We start from the raw sequence: 14,241 nt of genomic DNA, 5'->3' as shown, positions 1-14,241 counted from the left end.
AACGACTTCAATATTATTCGACTGATAAATAACCAATTCAAAACGTGGCAACTTAAAGTACAGTACCTATTATATAAGGTTTCGAGTACCTTATCATTGTCCATAGGTCACTGTAGCCCAAAGATTTAGTCGAGACTGTCATAATTTTAAGAAACCATGTGGAAAAAAAACAAAAAAATAAAGCACAATTAAGTATTAACATAATATTATGTTGTATACATAAATCAATGGATGTGTGTGAGTAATGAATCTAATGATTCATGACAAACAGTGGCGCACTTTTTTTTATCATGTATTGTTAAATGGATTAGGTTAGGTTATTTAGTAATAATGAATGAGCGAACTCGACCACGACTAATTGAATACAATTGAATTCAAGTCAACCCAACTATATCATCATTATTATTTATAGTCAAAGAAATGCTTAACTATTATTCCCAATGGCCCAATGGCCCAATGTACATTATTATATGATTTTTTTAATGGAGAATGGTAGCAACGAGAAATGAGAACTTTTTTTCAGTTATCTTCCGTAACTGATAATACTATAATCGGGCAGATAATAATTCAACGATATAGCATTATTTTATTTTGAAATAAATACATTTTTATCTTTTAAGAAATTATCATAATAAGCAAATTTTGATGATTGCACATTTATGTATGTATAGATCATAGATGTATAGTACCTATTACATTCACTATACATTTGGTGACCAGATATTAAAAAAGAAAAAACAGTACATTATAATATAGCCTATAGATTAATACATTATGTGTATATATACATATATATCAATATAATTACCTAACAATATAGTATCAATTTAAATAACTCATTTATTTATTTTTAAACATAAATATGCATCACAGATTTTTGATCTTACTAACAGTAAAAAAAAAAAATATGTGTTTTTATATAACTCTACTCATTATGTGATTTTCATGAAAAACAAAACTTATAATAATAAATACTTAATAAAAAACAACTAGAATTTAAATTATTATTATATTTATATTATTATTAGATAGTATCTAAAGCCGTGATTACAATATTAACACTATATCACGGTACCTATTAAAACTTTTTTTTTTGATGACAGAATTTTTTTAAATTCCTTAAATTTGAATTTAGGTAATTTTTTTTCAATTTACAATTATTAAATTATTAAAAAATAGTACATTTAAGTATACTTCGACCATTTATTTAGGACAGTAGGACATGTTACCAAAAAACAGTACTACTGTCCTTATAAAATAAGTATGTCTGGTCACCATAACTATACAGCTTTTACGCAATGTTCTACGTGAATCTGTGCAACAAAAAACAAAATAGCTAATATTTCACCACATCGAACACACTACACTGCCGCAGAACAGTATAGTCAGTTAGTCAGAACTCAGAATAGAATTTGTTTGCATTTACTGGATTCACGAAGGACACAGCATTAGACAACGCATTTCTTTTGCACTTTTAACTTCATTTTATTATTTGTTAACAAGAATACTGTAAGTTGAACTTTATTGAAAAAAATTATTTTTTTTTTATCATTTGTGATCATTTTGTCATATCTTTATCTTATACTCATAATTCATATGGTTGATTTGGGTTTTAAAGTTTTTATAACAATTATGTTTATTTTTGTGTAGGATTGATTTTTTTAACCTTGTGATTAATTGCAATATGATTTAATAATTATAACAGAATAATAGATTAAACAGGCTAAAAGAGATTCAAAATTTCAAATCCATCGTCCATTACTGATACACAAAAATGTTCCACCAATCCAAGGGCCATAAGTCATAACTTCATAAGCATAGCCATCTATATGATCCAATGATAACAGTATTTTTAGCTTAGGACTATTACTTTTGTAGTATACAATATATTTAATATAGTATACACTATACCGTATACTATAATCTTATATTATAATAAAATTAATTCCGTCTGTTTCAATTTCCACTTCAACAAATACTTCTTTGGGAGAAAATCAATAAAAATATAAACATTATTTAACTTCAAATTATTTTTTTACACAAAATACTTATTATTTAAATTTCATTCTTAGCTGAAATAATTATTTTAAAATATGTGGACATATTATATGTTACATTGGGATGTGTTGTATCATGCATTATAAAACATGAATATTATTAAATAGGTTAAGTAAACATGTATGTAATGAGTAACAATATTTAGTGTCATAGTTAGTAAGTTTTAACAGATTTAGAAAAATAGAAACAAGTAAAGCGATAGTACTATATAAGTGATATACTAAAAAAATGAAATGTGGGTCCTTCAGTGGCGATTGTTTGATGCAATCACTATGACACTGTAGGACATGTCAGTTAACACAGTATTACCTTTTAGTTATTACATGTGTTTTATTTAAATAGTGTAAGTTAGAATATTGGAAGCGATTGGGACATGTGACTGAAGGTAATTACATACATATTTATTTTCTCGTGTTTACTTAAAATAAATACTATTAAACCGTATTACTTAATTTTATATTTATTATAAACTTATACCTATGAATATAATATAAGGTAATTATAATAAGTTAATAATTTATATATTTATAAAGTAATTTATTTACCTTCTACCTACTGTTATAAACCCATTGAATATATGTATAGTGTATCATCTATACTGATATATTAAATAAAGCATAAGTTCGTTAAAATATGTATTACACTAAGATACTTATTGTTGATTTATATTGATTATAGATAAAAGTACTAACTAGTATCTAAAATGTTGTTTATCAGAGGGATTTCAACCAAGTTGCATAATATAGCATCTATAGAAGTATAGACATATAAAAAGATATTTAAATAATCTATTCACACTCATAGTCACATAAAAGACAAAAAAATACTACAATAAACAATTTATTAAGTATCTTCTATAATAATACCTATGCAAAATGTAGATACTAATTGTATAATATTATGTAGGTACCTAAGTATATGACTATCCATTCAATATTATACTAATAATATAATAATATTTTTGTATTACTGAAACAGTATAATTACTGTATCAGTATTTTATTTACAAAATTATAATATTACAAATAGGTACATACCTAAGGTTGGAAAATACTGTACATTATTAATTGAAAATAGATAATACAGACTTTTTTAAAACTATAAAAATATTAAATTAGTGGGACTACTCCCCCCCCCCCCCAACCAATCAATTGATGGTGGGTATGGGTCATTTTTCGGTTCATTAAGGTGGCGCCAGTCATTATTAGCTAGACTGCCACTACGGATGAAGTCTATTCATGCCTATGGTTACATAGTTTTACCCAGAATTTAACCTACAAAGCTTATAGGTTAAACAATATAACTGGTGAATATTGCAGGTACATGTATGAACAATAAATCTGAATTAAATTACTTGTCATAATAATAAATAATTAACTCAGTATCCTCTAATTAAGCTTAGATTTTAGTTAGAAAAGTAAATAGCTGATGTAGAAAAGATAACTTCAGATGTATTGGTTGGTTATAGCATAGGTTATAGCTAGGGCTGTGAATTTAATGCAATAAAAAACCTTAAAAAATTCATTAAAAATGTCAAAAAAATGCAATAAAATATGCACTTAAAATGCAAAAAAAAGGAATATAAAATGCCAAAAATTATAGTATAAAATTCATTTAAAATGGTTTTTAATTTAATTTTTATATTTATATTAATATTAGGTACAGGATATTAAACATTAGTACAAAAAGGTGTTTATTTAATAAAAAAGTTGATTGAATCTAGTTGTCTAGCAATATTGCCTTATTTTATTGAATCGTTATCTTTACCTAACCCGTATATAGCTTATGACTTGTGTAAAATATTATATAATAAAATATAAATTTGACATAATATATACAGCCTGTATAAAATAAAAATAAATGTTTTCAAACAAGTCAATTGACGAAGTTTGGTTAAAAATACTAGAAAATGAACTAAAAAAACAAAGTATGACCTAAAAAAATATGAACTGAAAATGAGGAAAAATTACCTAAAAAATTAAAAACGTCAAAAAATGCAAAAATTAGCAAAATAAAAGTTTCATAGATGGATTCGTAATTACATAGTTAAAATTATGTACTTAAAAGTTATGTAGTTTTACAGTCACTAAAACAAAATGCACTTTTCTATAAATTAACAGCCTTGGTTATAGCTATAACTGCTATAAGTAAATAATTCTATAGAACCAACATTCTATTTCCTATAACAGATATTTATACTATGTGACTATTAATTATATATGATATATAATAAATATTGTATCATATTGTTATGTAAGCAACTAGTACATATATATTTATTATTAACAGTTAATATTACCTAAATTAAAATATATAATACTATAATATCGGGTATAAATTGTTTAGTTTATGTTGTAAATTTTTATATGATTTTATGATTTAGGTACATATATGACTATGCGTCCAGTGGCAATGATGAAAATATCTAAAATAGCCCATAAACAATCTAAAATTCAACCACCAACAGTTTATAACAAACATAACTACTATCCATTTTGGTATTTTACTTATTATTGCTATTTACCATTAAGTTTATTATTTAGTGATTGCTTACATAACATTCAGCACCCAATCATTCACCTCTAAATATTAAGAAAAATGAAAAGCAACTGCTTCTCAAAGACCACATCGGATACCACATATTCGTCTTGCCACTGTCCAGCGCCATAGCTGGAAATAATTTCTTTGGTATCTATGAGGGAATATATTACTATAAACTGTGTAATCAGTTTATTTTTATGCAATATTATAAATTTCAGAAATGATTCAAGATTCAAGTACCTACTTAAACTGCTACACCTACACGCGCAGTATACACTACACAGTACAGTAGATATAATAGGCAATACGTACTACTTATACCAACCACACCATTGCATGGTATAATATATATTAACCAAACGTGAATTTCGAAATATAAATATGTAAATTAATACTTACATCGCATCGTTGTTGTTGTAACACCAAAAATCAAAATACACAATTCAAAACACACTACTCACAGTTACAACACAATACAACACAATACACAGTATCTTATTAATGTGGTTATAATATGTTTATATTTGACACTATTCGGCAGTAATATCGCATACGAAACGATTGAAATGTGAATTAATGAACGAATGAAATAAAGCGTAAAAACACTGATACGGAAATATAAGTATTTTGATAAAATGTAAAAATAGATTTTAGAGAAGCGATGGAGTTTTGCACCGGCTTCTGTGGGCACGACGTCTTGCCATTTTAACAGCTGTTTATAATGATACCTTAGATCTGAGTTATCAATAAAACAACCGAATAGGCACCACACTACCGCACATGGAGTAATTTACTCTATGTACCACAGCTATATTATAATAGAATTAAAATAGATACCAATAGGCAATATGATACCATAATGTTATATATCCATGCCAGGTCGAAGTATTATTTAATTATCTTGATATATTACTGGTGAATGATGATCACGTATGGTTTATGAAGAATATTGTCATACTAACAATAGTGTATTAATTAATAATAATATATTTCTATTTCTATAAATGGTCTTTATTATGGTTCAAAAAATGAATATTGCACGATTCGACCACTTTATGTTGAACGGTTTAACCAATCGAGAACACTAAATTAAATTTGTAAGTGTCACAAATAGAGGTCGGTATTTGAACCATTCTTGCACCTAGACATTTTCTGAACCTATTGAGGATCAAACATTTTTAATAGATAGTCGGTAATTGAACAATTTATCGTATATAAAACCAAAATAGATTATAAATTGAACTCAGCACTTTACATGAACCAATAAATTGCTACTCGGCATATATACAAAAAGTAATAACCTACTAGAGTGTACCTTAATTAAGGTTATTAATTAAGGGGCAATATTTAGGCAATATTCAATTTCGTTGCTGCAGCCCATGGCATATGTATAATATTGTGATGGTCGTCAATGATGATTAAAACGAATGTGATTGTGTGCGGGCGGGTCAACGTACACGCTGCATGCGCACACATGTCAACGGTGCCGACCGGCCAACGTTAGGTTAGGTTAGGTTAGCTGCTAACCTAATCTTTGCCATTTTTTCAACTAATATGTTACATTTAATTAGATAAAAAAGCGTGTAAGTCTATGTAACTCTGCTGTACAATAGTTTACAAGTGGGTTACTGTAATTGGGGTATTAAATTTAAATTCAATGATATTATAGCATTGTATAAGAACAATGATTCTCAATGGATAAGGTTTGTAAATTTAGGATATTTTATAGTTTCATACTACATTAAATATATTGTTATTTTTTTTTTTAATAAATTCCAAAGTAATTAAATACCCCAGAAATTTTAAGTACCCACAAATAACATTTTTAAATTACAACAATATAACTAAATTTTTGTTCTTGGTTATGTAATATTTAATTTCATACAATTTTGAACTTAAAATAACTATAAAAAAGGTGGTGTTTGTATTATTTTTAGACATTTTTTTTTTGTCGCAGAATTAACTAGGTACTTACGTGGAACCTCGTTTTAAATTTTCAATCCTTAGCTATACTACTTTTTATAATACTTATATTATTTTATTAGATTTAGACACTGCAAAGTAAGGTTAATTTTATTCAGATTCCTGAAATCGGTTCAACGCCGAAATAAAATGCAAGTTTTAGCTAGTAATTTTAAGTAATCTTATTTTTCTAGTAATTTGCAATTATATTATAAACATAACAATGTAGGTGTGGTCGGTATGAATCTAGAAATCTGAAATGGGAGGAAAAAATATTTTTTTTGTGAAGGTATTGTATAGGTACCGGGAGCGAACAGTTTACTAAAACTCATTTGGGTGATAATTGTACCCGTGTCAACACTGTTTACTAAGCTATTTTGCTCTATTTGCCCCTAACAATAATCGTCTTTTTCAACGGTTTAATAAAATAATACTGTTTTTGGTACTTACCTTTGAAAATACATTTTTATTTTGGTGACGAAAAAACTTCATAAAATGCCATATCAGGTGGTATATGCCATATGGAAACACTAAACAATAATATTGGAAAAGCGTTATATCTACGAAAATATGCCTATAGATAAGATTTGATAACAATATTTATGATTTTATTAATTTATGGCGTATATAACTAAGAAGTAGAAACTATTTATTATACTGGGTGTCCTGCGAGGATTTACCCATTGGATATATCTAGTCTATATCAAAAATCTGTTTTTTTGTTAGAATCACGTAGACAAGGGATACATATATTTTATTTTTTAATTAAATTAAATTTTTTGTTAATAAAGTTAAAAAATAATTTTTTAATTTTTGAAATAAATAAATATACCTACTTTAAAGAGTTTATGAAAATTTTAACCTGTCAACATTTTATTTTCATTAACCTCAAGATTTTTAATAATTTTTTTAGTTTATAGATAAAATGGCAAAAACTGGTTAGGTTAGATACGGTTAGATATGGGCGAGTCACCACTAAGGCTTATGGGTGTATCCTTACATCTGTAGTCAATTAGCACCAACATTGACCAAAATATATACAACATGTGTAATTTGCATTATATTAAAAATAGGTTTGTCATTTGCACCAAAATAAGGTAGTAAAAGGTAGTAAAGGTAGTAAAAGGTTTTTTACTAACCTCAGGTAGTAAAAAATAGGAATTGTAATTTACACAAAATTAAAATCGATTATTTTTTCGATAGTACCAACTTACAAGTTTCTATATCTTTGTATAACTTTAAGGGGGCTGGAGCATGGCATGTTTTAAGGAGTAGTGTTTAGGCATTTAATATTACATTGACTATTTTGCCTTGTCAATGTGTGAGATGTAAACGAACATTAGTGTGAGTAATCCGTTATCGCCTATTCACGACGAAATACGAATTCCCGGAACTACGATAACTATCAAAATATTCGTCGAATTTTCCTATTAGCCGTTTAATTGATTTTAGCAGGAGCCACTTGCGTACATAATATGCCGTGATCACTGTAAACCAAGGGCATGTGTAAGGGGGGATTCAACCCCCCCCCAACCCCACATAGAAAATTTCTTTATGAGTAAATAGATGTGAAATAATATAAAAAAATACATATCGACCCCCCCCTCAATAATCTTTACCTACGCGACTGCTGTAAACTGTACACAATATTAAAAAAAATTAAATTACATGAAATAAAAATGCTAATAAATACAATAATAAGTTTATTAGATTATGATAAATTAATAAATTTCATTAATTAGTTGAGGCAACATGCTTTCTAAATAAAATGTTTTTAGTTGATCTTTCATTTTGTTTTCCCAAAAACTGTCTTCACGTTTTATTTTTTCAAACATTAAACCTGTATAAACATACACAATATACATAGGTAGTTAATTATTTAAATATAGATGATCATGATAATAAGCATAAAATATATAGTACAGTGATATTTAAAAACCTTTAGGGGTCCAAATGCAAAAATAGCAGTATAGTTTACACGAAATATGTAATTGCCCTTGAACTTGATAATAATAGTTGTGGTTTCGTTTGAGATGCAGCTGTCCATTTTTTATTTCACAACATTTTATTTTTTTTGAAGTGATTCCGTCTTCAGAACTCATACTTTTCGCTGATGCTGGACATTTAATTTCGACTAAAGTATTATGGTCCACCAGACCATCAGGAGATGCTGCTAAGAATGATAAATCATGGTCTACTATTAAGCCTGAATTTTTAATACTTTTGCCTAAAACTTTTTCAAGCTGCTGTTTGGCAATGTCTTCGTGCTCGATTCCATATCTGGTGGCAGCATTGTCGCTAAAAGTCCCAAACAATAATTCCTTGGCGACTTTGTCTCGTGAAGTGGATTCACGTAATTTGCATATCTTACCAAATACAGAGGCTGTTAATCTATATAAAGTAAAAAGTAATAAATATTTATGTAACAATAAAAATATAATTTTTAATCAAAAAATAATTGAAATAAACCTTTTTTTTCTTTCTAAATGCCATTCCTCGCATTGGTGTTGCCTTATAGTTTTTTTTTCTAAATCATGGATTTCATTTTTATTTATTTTTAAGTTAGGAATGCATTAAATTAACAATGATCAATATGTATTATATTTAAATTATATTATATTTATTGAATATTTTGTTAGGTATATTATATGATGTGATATATCGATTTATGATACATTCTGTTTACAATAATAATTGTAAAAAAAATGAGGGCTATTCAGTTTTACGAGTGTATTGTTTTAATTTATAATTTTAAAAAGCGGGTAAGTAAGTGGATGTCGCTCTGCTATACAGTAGTTTACAAGTGGGTTACCTACTGTAATGGATGATATTAAATTTGAATTTAATGATATAATATCATTGTATACGAAAAACGATTCTGATCGGAGACAAGTTTTCAGTTTTAGATATTTTATACAATATTAATATTCAATTAATATCAATTAAAATAATTAAATAGATTTCGTCAAAATTTGAACTTAAAATGGTTATAAAAAAAAATCATGCCTATATTTTTTGAAATTTCCAATAGTTTTCAAAAGCACCAGGAAAAACAAAAAAAAAATTAACGAAAAACGGGAATTTTTACGCAAATTCAAATTTTGAAAAACTAGATTTTAGATATTGGTTTAACTCTAAAACTAATTCTCGTACAAATCTTTTTAAGTTTTTTTTTTACAAATGACAATAAAATTTTGTTCGTTGGGTAAAAAAGCTTCAAATTTTGATACAAGACTTCTAATATATTGTCGCAATAGTAGTTAAAAAAATATTAAAAATACATAGTCCCTATTTTTTTAATAAACATTGAAAGTTCAAATTTTGACAAAATACGTAAAAATCACGAAAATTCGCAATTTATTTTTAGTTAGAAAAATTCATACAAATTTTTCTTTACAAATCTAAGGTTTGAAAATTCCAAACAAGATTCTTCATGAGTTTGTCTACTTTTATAAAAAAAAAAAATTTTACCGGAAAAGTCGTATTAAATTTTTATGAGCATTCGAATTACAATATTAGATATTCGCTCAATTTCTGTTGTACCTGATTCATTGTGAATGACAGCGAAATACAAAAATCCAATTTGTCAACACACACACACACAGACCATTGTAATATCAATACAATAAATTATCCACTGAATATATAATTTAATCATACCTACCTATATAATATATTATATAATTCTATATTATATTTAAAATTGATAAAATCTTATGTTACTAACAAAACAGTTTTTATTCATTAAAAATATAACCATAATATATCAAACCATAATCAATGTATTATAATTACCTCATTATTGTTTCCATGATCTTCAGGTTCTTTTTCAAGTTTTTTACATTTAAGATTAGCCAGGTTAGGTTTTTTTCGTGGTGCACCCAACCTGAGGCGCGCTTTTTTACCCAATCGCCAGTCTTTATTCATTTTGAAATTCAAACAAAATAAGTGACACGAAAAATTGAACTTCACTGTCCGATTATTTGGAAACAAGTAATACTTTTTTCGTTTTGTCATAATAGTATAAATTTGATCGAGTAGGAAACCAACTTATCACTAATCGATTTATAATCGCCCGGCATACAGGTATTATTTTTGTTGCGGCTACCTAGATTCTTAGAAATGTTCGAATGCCCGTACGCGCATGCACATGTCTAATTAAACGAGGAATAATATTCTGTTCCGGTTCTCCGGCACAAATTTTATGCCAACAGTACCAAAAAGAAAAATTCGTATTGTTTTGATCGACTTATATTAATTTTGAAAAGTGATTTGTATTCGTTGGTCTATTTTCTAGGTTTGTTCGGAAATAGATTTACGATTTTATTTTTAGTTAATAGAGTATTATGCATAGTAAGTTTATTTTATTTTCAAAAAATACTTATATTTTGACTAAAATTTAGATAGTCACAAAATTAAAAAATCAAAAATTCACTTCCGAGCAAACCTAGAATAAATAAGCACAAATCAGATGTAGTTTTCAAAATTAAATTCAAGCAACTTGAAGTATGTTTATTTTACTTTTGCTTATTGGTATAAATGCGTGGAATATGAAGGTTGCTCCAGCCCCCTTAACTTAGTTTTTATTAATAAAAAGCTGAGCTTATACTTATATTTTTGAAAGTTTAAATTTCAAATCTTAGATCTAAAAAGAAAAACTTTTATGAATTTCTAGCTTAAAATAATTTTCAAATTTTTGTGATTTTTACGTATTTTGTCAAAATTCAAACTTTGAATGCTTATAAAAAAAAAATTGTGACTATGAATTTATTTTATTTTTCAACTACTATTGTAATAATATTTTAAGAGCTTTGTATTAAATTTTCAAGCTTTTCTACCCAACAAATAAAGTTTGATCGATATTAATTTCAAAAAAACTAATAATGAACGAAAATTTCATATCCCTATAAATAGTTTGACTTAAGTCAAAATGTTTTGAAAATTGCACGGTGTATAGAATATACTTATATAAACATTCGGTGGAAAATTCATGTATCTATGATCATTTGTTTTAAAGTTACATCAATAACCAAACTCGATTTTGTCGAAAACGGATTGTGCTTAAAATTTCCCTTTTCCCCCTTAATTTTTAGTTTGTTTATCACGATTATTTAGAAAAATATAGAACATCATTTAAGAGTATCTCATAATCTTTCTATTCGTATCATTATTTCACATTTTGGTTTAATCTATTAGAAAAAAATGACACTTAAATCAATTATTTTACGAATTTACCATACATTCATTACAGTAAACGTGTGTAATATTGTTTTGACGATCGTGACATCGTGTACTTACAGATTTTCGAAGCCTAAACTGGCTATTTTAGTTTTAACTTAACTTGAGCTAATATTAGAAGTGGGTGAGGGCTTGCATAATATTGTTATCTGACTATTCTTACTAATCTTACTTAAAATTTAATTGCGGACTGCGGCGGCGACATATGGGAGTATGGGGCTATATAATATTATATATGTAGGCCATTATTTTATTAATATTAAACCAAAATATGATATAATTATACGAATAGAAAGATTATGAGATAATCTTAAATACATTTGATTAGTTCATTCGAAAAAAATAAGTTCATTAGCAGTTATTTTACATTAAACGGAAAATGGATAAATACTGTCGTGTATTATATATGGCCGCCGCCGCGGCGAATGAATCCGTGACGTCACGCGTAATGTCAAGAATCACGATAACTAGCGAACGAATAGTCACAAGCAAATTTAAGTGGTATCATTTTTTTTGTTATAGTATGCACTATACATTAAGCCAAAGAAAATTTTATGAGTTGGATGGTCCTTTAAGAGGACTCTACACCCGCATAATATCCCGCTAAGTCTCTGTCTTATACAATTGCGTAACATAGCAAATTTTATGCTCAGCAGATCACGTTTAGCTTCGTTAGTGTAAATCCACCTCTTACAAAAATTAAAGGTAACATTATTATTGAGGGCAACTCGTAGGCTTTTTATTATATTTTAATTTTTAAGTGAGTTATGAATATTTTAAGATATACTTATACTAACAATTTACAATTTCAAAATACACATAACTCGCTTCAAAATTAAAATATAATAAAAAGTCTGCGAGATGCCCTCAATATTACCTTTAATTTTTGTAAGTGGTCAATTTACTCTAAATTTTAAACTAACGGAGCTTAACGTGATCTGCTGCATGCATAGGCAGCACTTGGTAGAAACTTATGTGGGTGCAAACGTTTATGGTAATAACATTAACAAATCCATAGGTAAGTTGCCCCAGTACCCCCTAATATATAACTATTGCTACAACAATTAATGTAGTTAGAAAAAAATTTCTTCATTAATAACTATTAATTGGGTCTCTGTATTTCAAATATGTTAAAATATTATTAAAAAACAACTTTTTATTTTGAAATAAACAATATGATCTATTGAATTAGATTCCTACATTATTTAATTATTATCATATTATTATTATTATTATTTTAACATTTAATCACGGACTAAGATTTTAGTCCGTACAATTAATTGAGTAATCAGATATAAAATATTGAAATGATCCATGGTTATTTTAGATTCTGAGCGGCGGTGAATGTATTTTACCATGATCTGTGTTTTTTTTATGTCTGTCATCACGTTTTGGGGAAGTAAAAATGCTTCGATTTTCGACTTTAGTACCTTATGTTAGATCAGAATGTGAACCTAGTTAGTACTTATTTGGCGGGTTAAAAGTAAAAAATTCTCAATACTTTTCTAAATAATCGAGAAAAACAAACTAAAAATTAAGGGAAAAACGAGAAATTTTACGCACAATCAGTTTTCGACAAAATTGATTTTAGTTTTTGGTGTAACTTTAAAACAAATGACCATAGATACATGAAAATTTCACCGAATGTTTATATAAGTATATTCTATCCACCATGCGATTTTCAAAAATTTTCGAATTAAGTTGAACTTACTATTCATAGGCATTTGCAATTTTTGATCATCATTATTTTTTTTAAAATTAATATCGATAAAAATTTATTTGTTAGGCAGGAAAGCTTAAAAATTTAATACAAGGCTCCTAACATATTTTTACAATAGCAGTTGAAAAATAAAATAAATATATAGTCACAATTTTTGTTTATAAGCATGTAAATTTCAAATTTTGACTAAATACGTAAAAATCACGAAAATTCATAAATTATTTTATGCTAGAAATTCATTAAAAGTTTTCCTTTTATATCTTAGATTTGAAAATTTAATACATGGCTCTTATCATATTTTTACAATAGCAATTGAAAAATAAAAGAAATGCGTAGTCACAATTTTTTTTACAAGCATTCAAAGTTTGAATTTTGGCAACATATTATGTAAAAACCACGAAAATTCTCAAATTATTTTAAACTAGAAATTCATAAAAAAATTTCTTTTTAAATCTAAGATTTGGAAATTTTTAATAATCTATAATATATTCTAGACAGATAAACCGTCTTCGCTCAGAATCGTTTTTCGTATACAATGATATAATATCATTGGATTCAAATTTAATTCCATCCATTACAGTAACCCACTTGTAACCTACTGAACAGCAGAGCGACATCCACTTTCCAGCTTTTTTATGATCATAATTACATTATATCAGTGTAATTGTTAACTACAAAGTAATTAAAATATTTTTACTGTTGTGATTGTCTGTGTGTCGGTG

General features: G+C 26.9%; 1 protein-coding gene across 1 annotated transcript; it reads right to left on the bottom strand.

Moving 5' to 3' along the window:
* Positions 1–8,282: 8,282 nt before the first annotated feature.
* Positions 8,283–10,599, bottom strand: LOC149055017 (uncharacterized). Its single transcript, XM_089229309.1, has 3 exons — positions 10,357–10,599; positions 8,501–8,952; positions 8,283–8,401 (listed from the first exon to the last, which is right to left on the bottom strand). The coding sequence occupies exons 1-3, from the start codon at positions 10,371–10,373 to the stop codon at positions 8,283–8,285; spliced, it is 588 nt and encodes a 195-aa protein (XP_089085435.1). The 5' UTR covers positions 10,374–10,599.
* Between the last annotated feature and the right edge of the window lie 3,642 nt (positions 10,600–14,241).

Source organism: Diuraphis noxia, unplaced genomic scaffold (assembly GCF_037042655.1).
Source record: "Diuraphis noxia isolate RWA-SAM2 unplaced genomic scaffold, SU_Dnox_SAM2 contig0005, whole genome shotgun sequence".
NCBI classification, from domain to species: domain Eukaryota; kingdom Metazoa; phylum Arthropoda; class Insecta; order Hemiptera; family Aphididae; genus Diuraphis; species Diuraphis noxia.
The sequence above is the reverse complement of the archived record's forward strand: the minus strand, read 5'-3'. Positions and strand labels throughout refer to the sequence as shown.

Coding starts and splice junctions, on each gene's coding strand:
- LOC149055017 (XM_089229309.1), bottom strand. Junction 8,402..8,500: donor TTGCATTTGGACCCCTAAAG/GTTTTTAAATAT, acceptor ATGTTTATACAG/GTTTAATGTTTGAAAAAATA.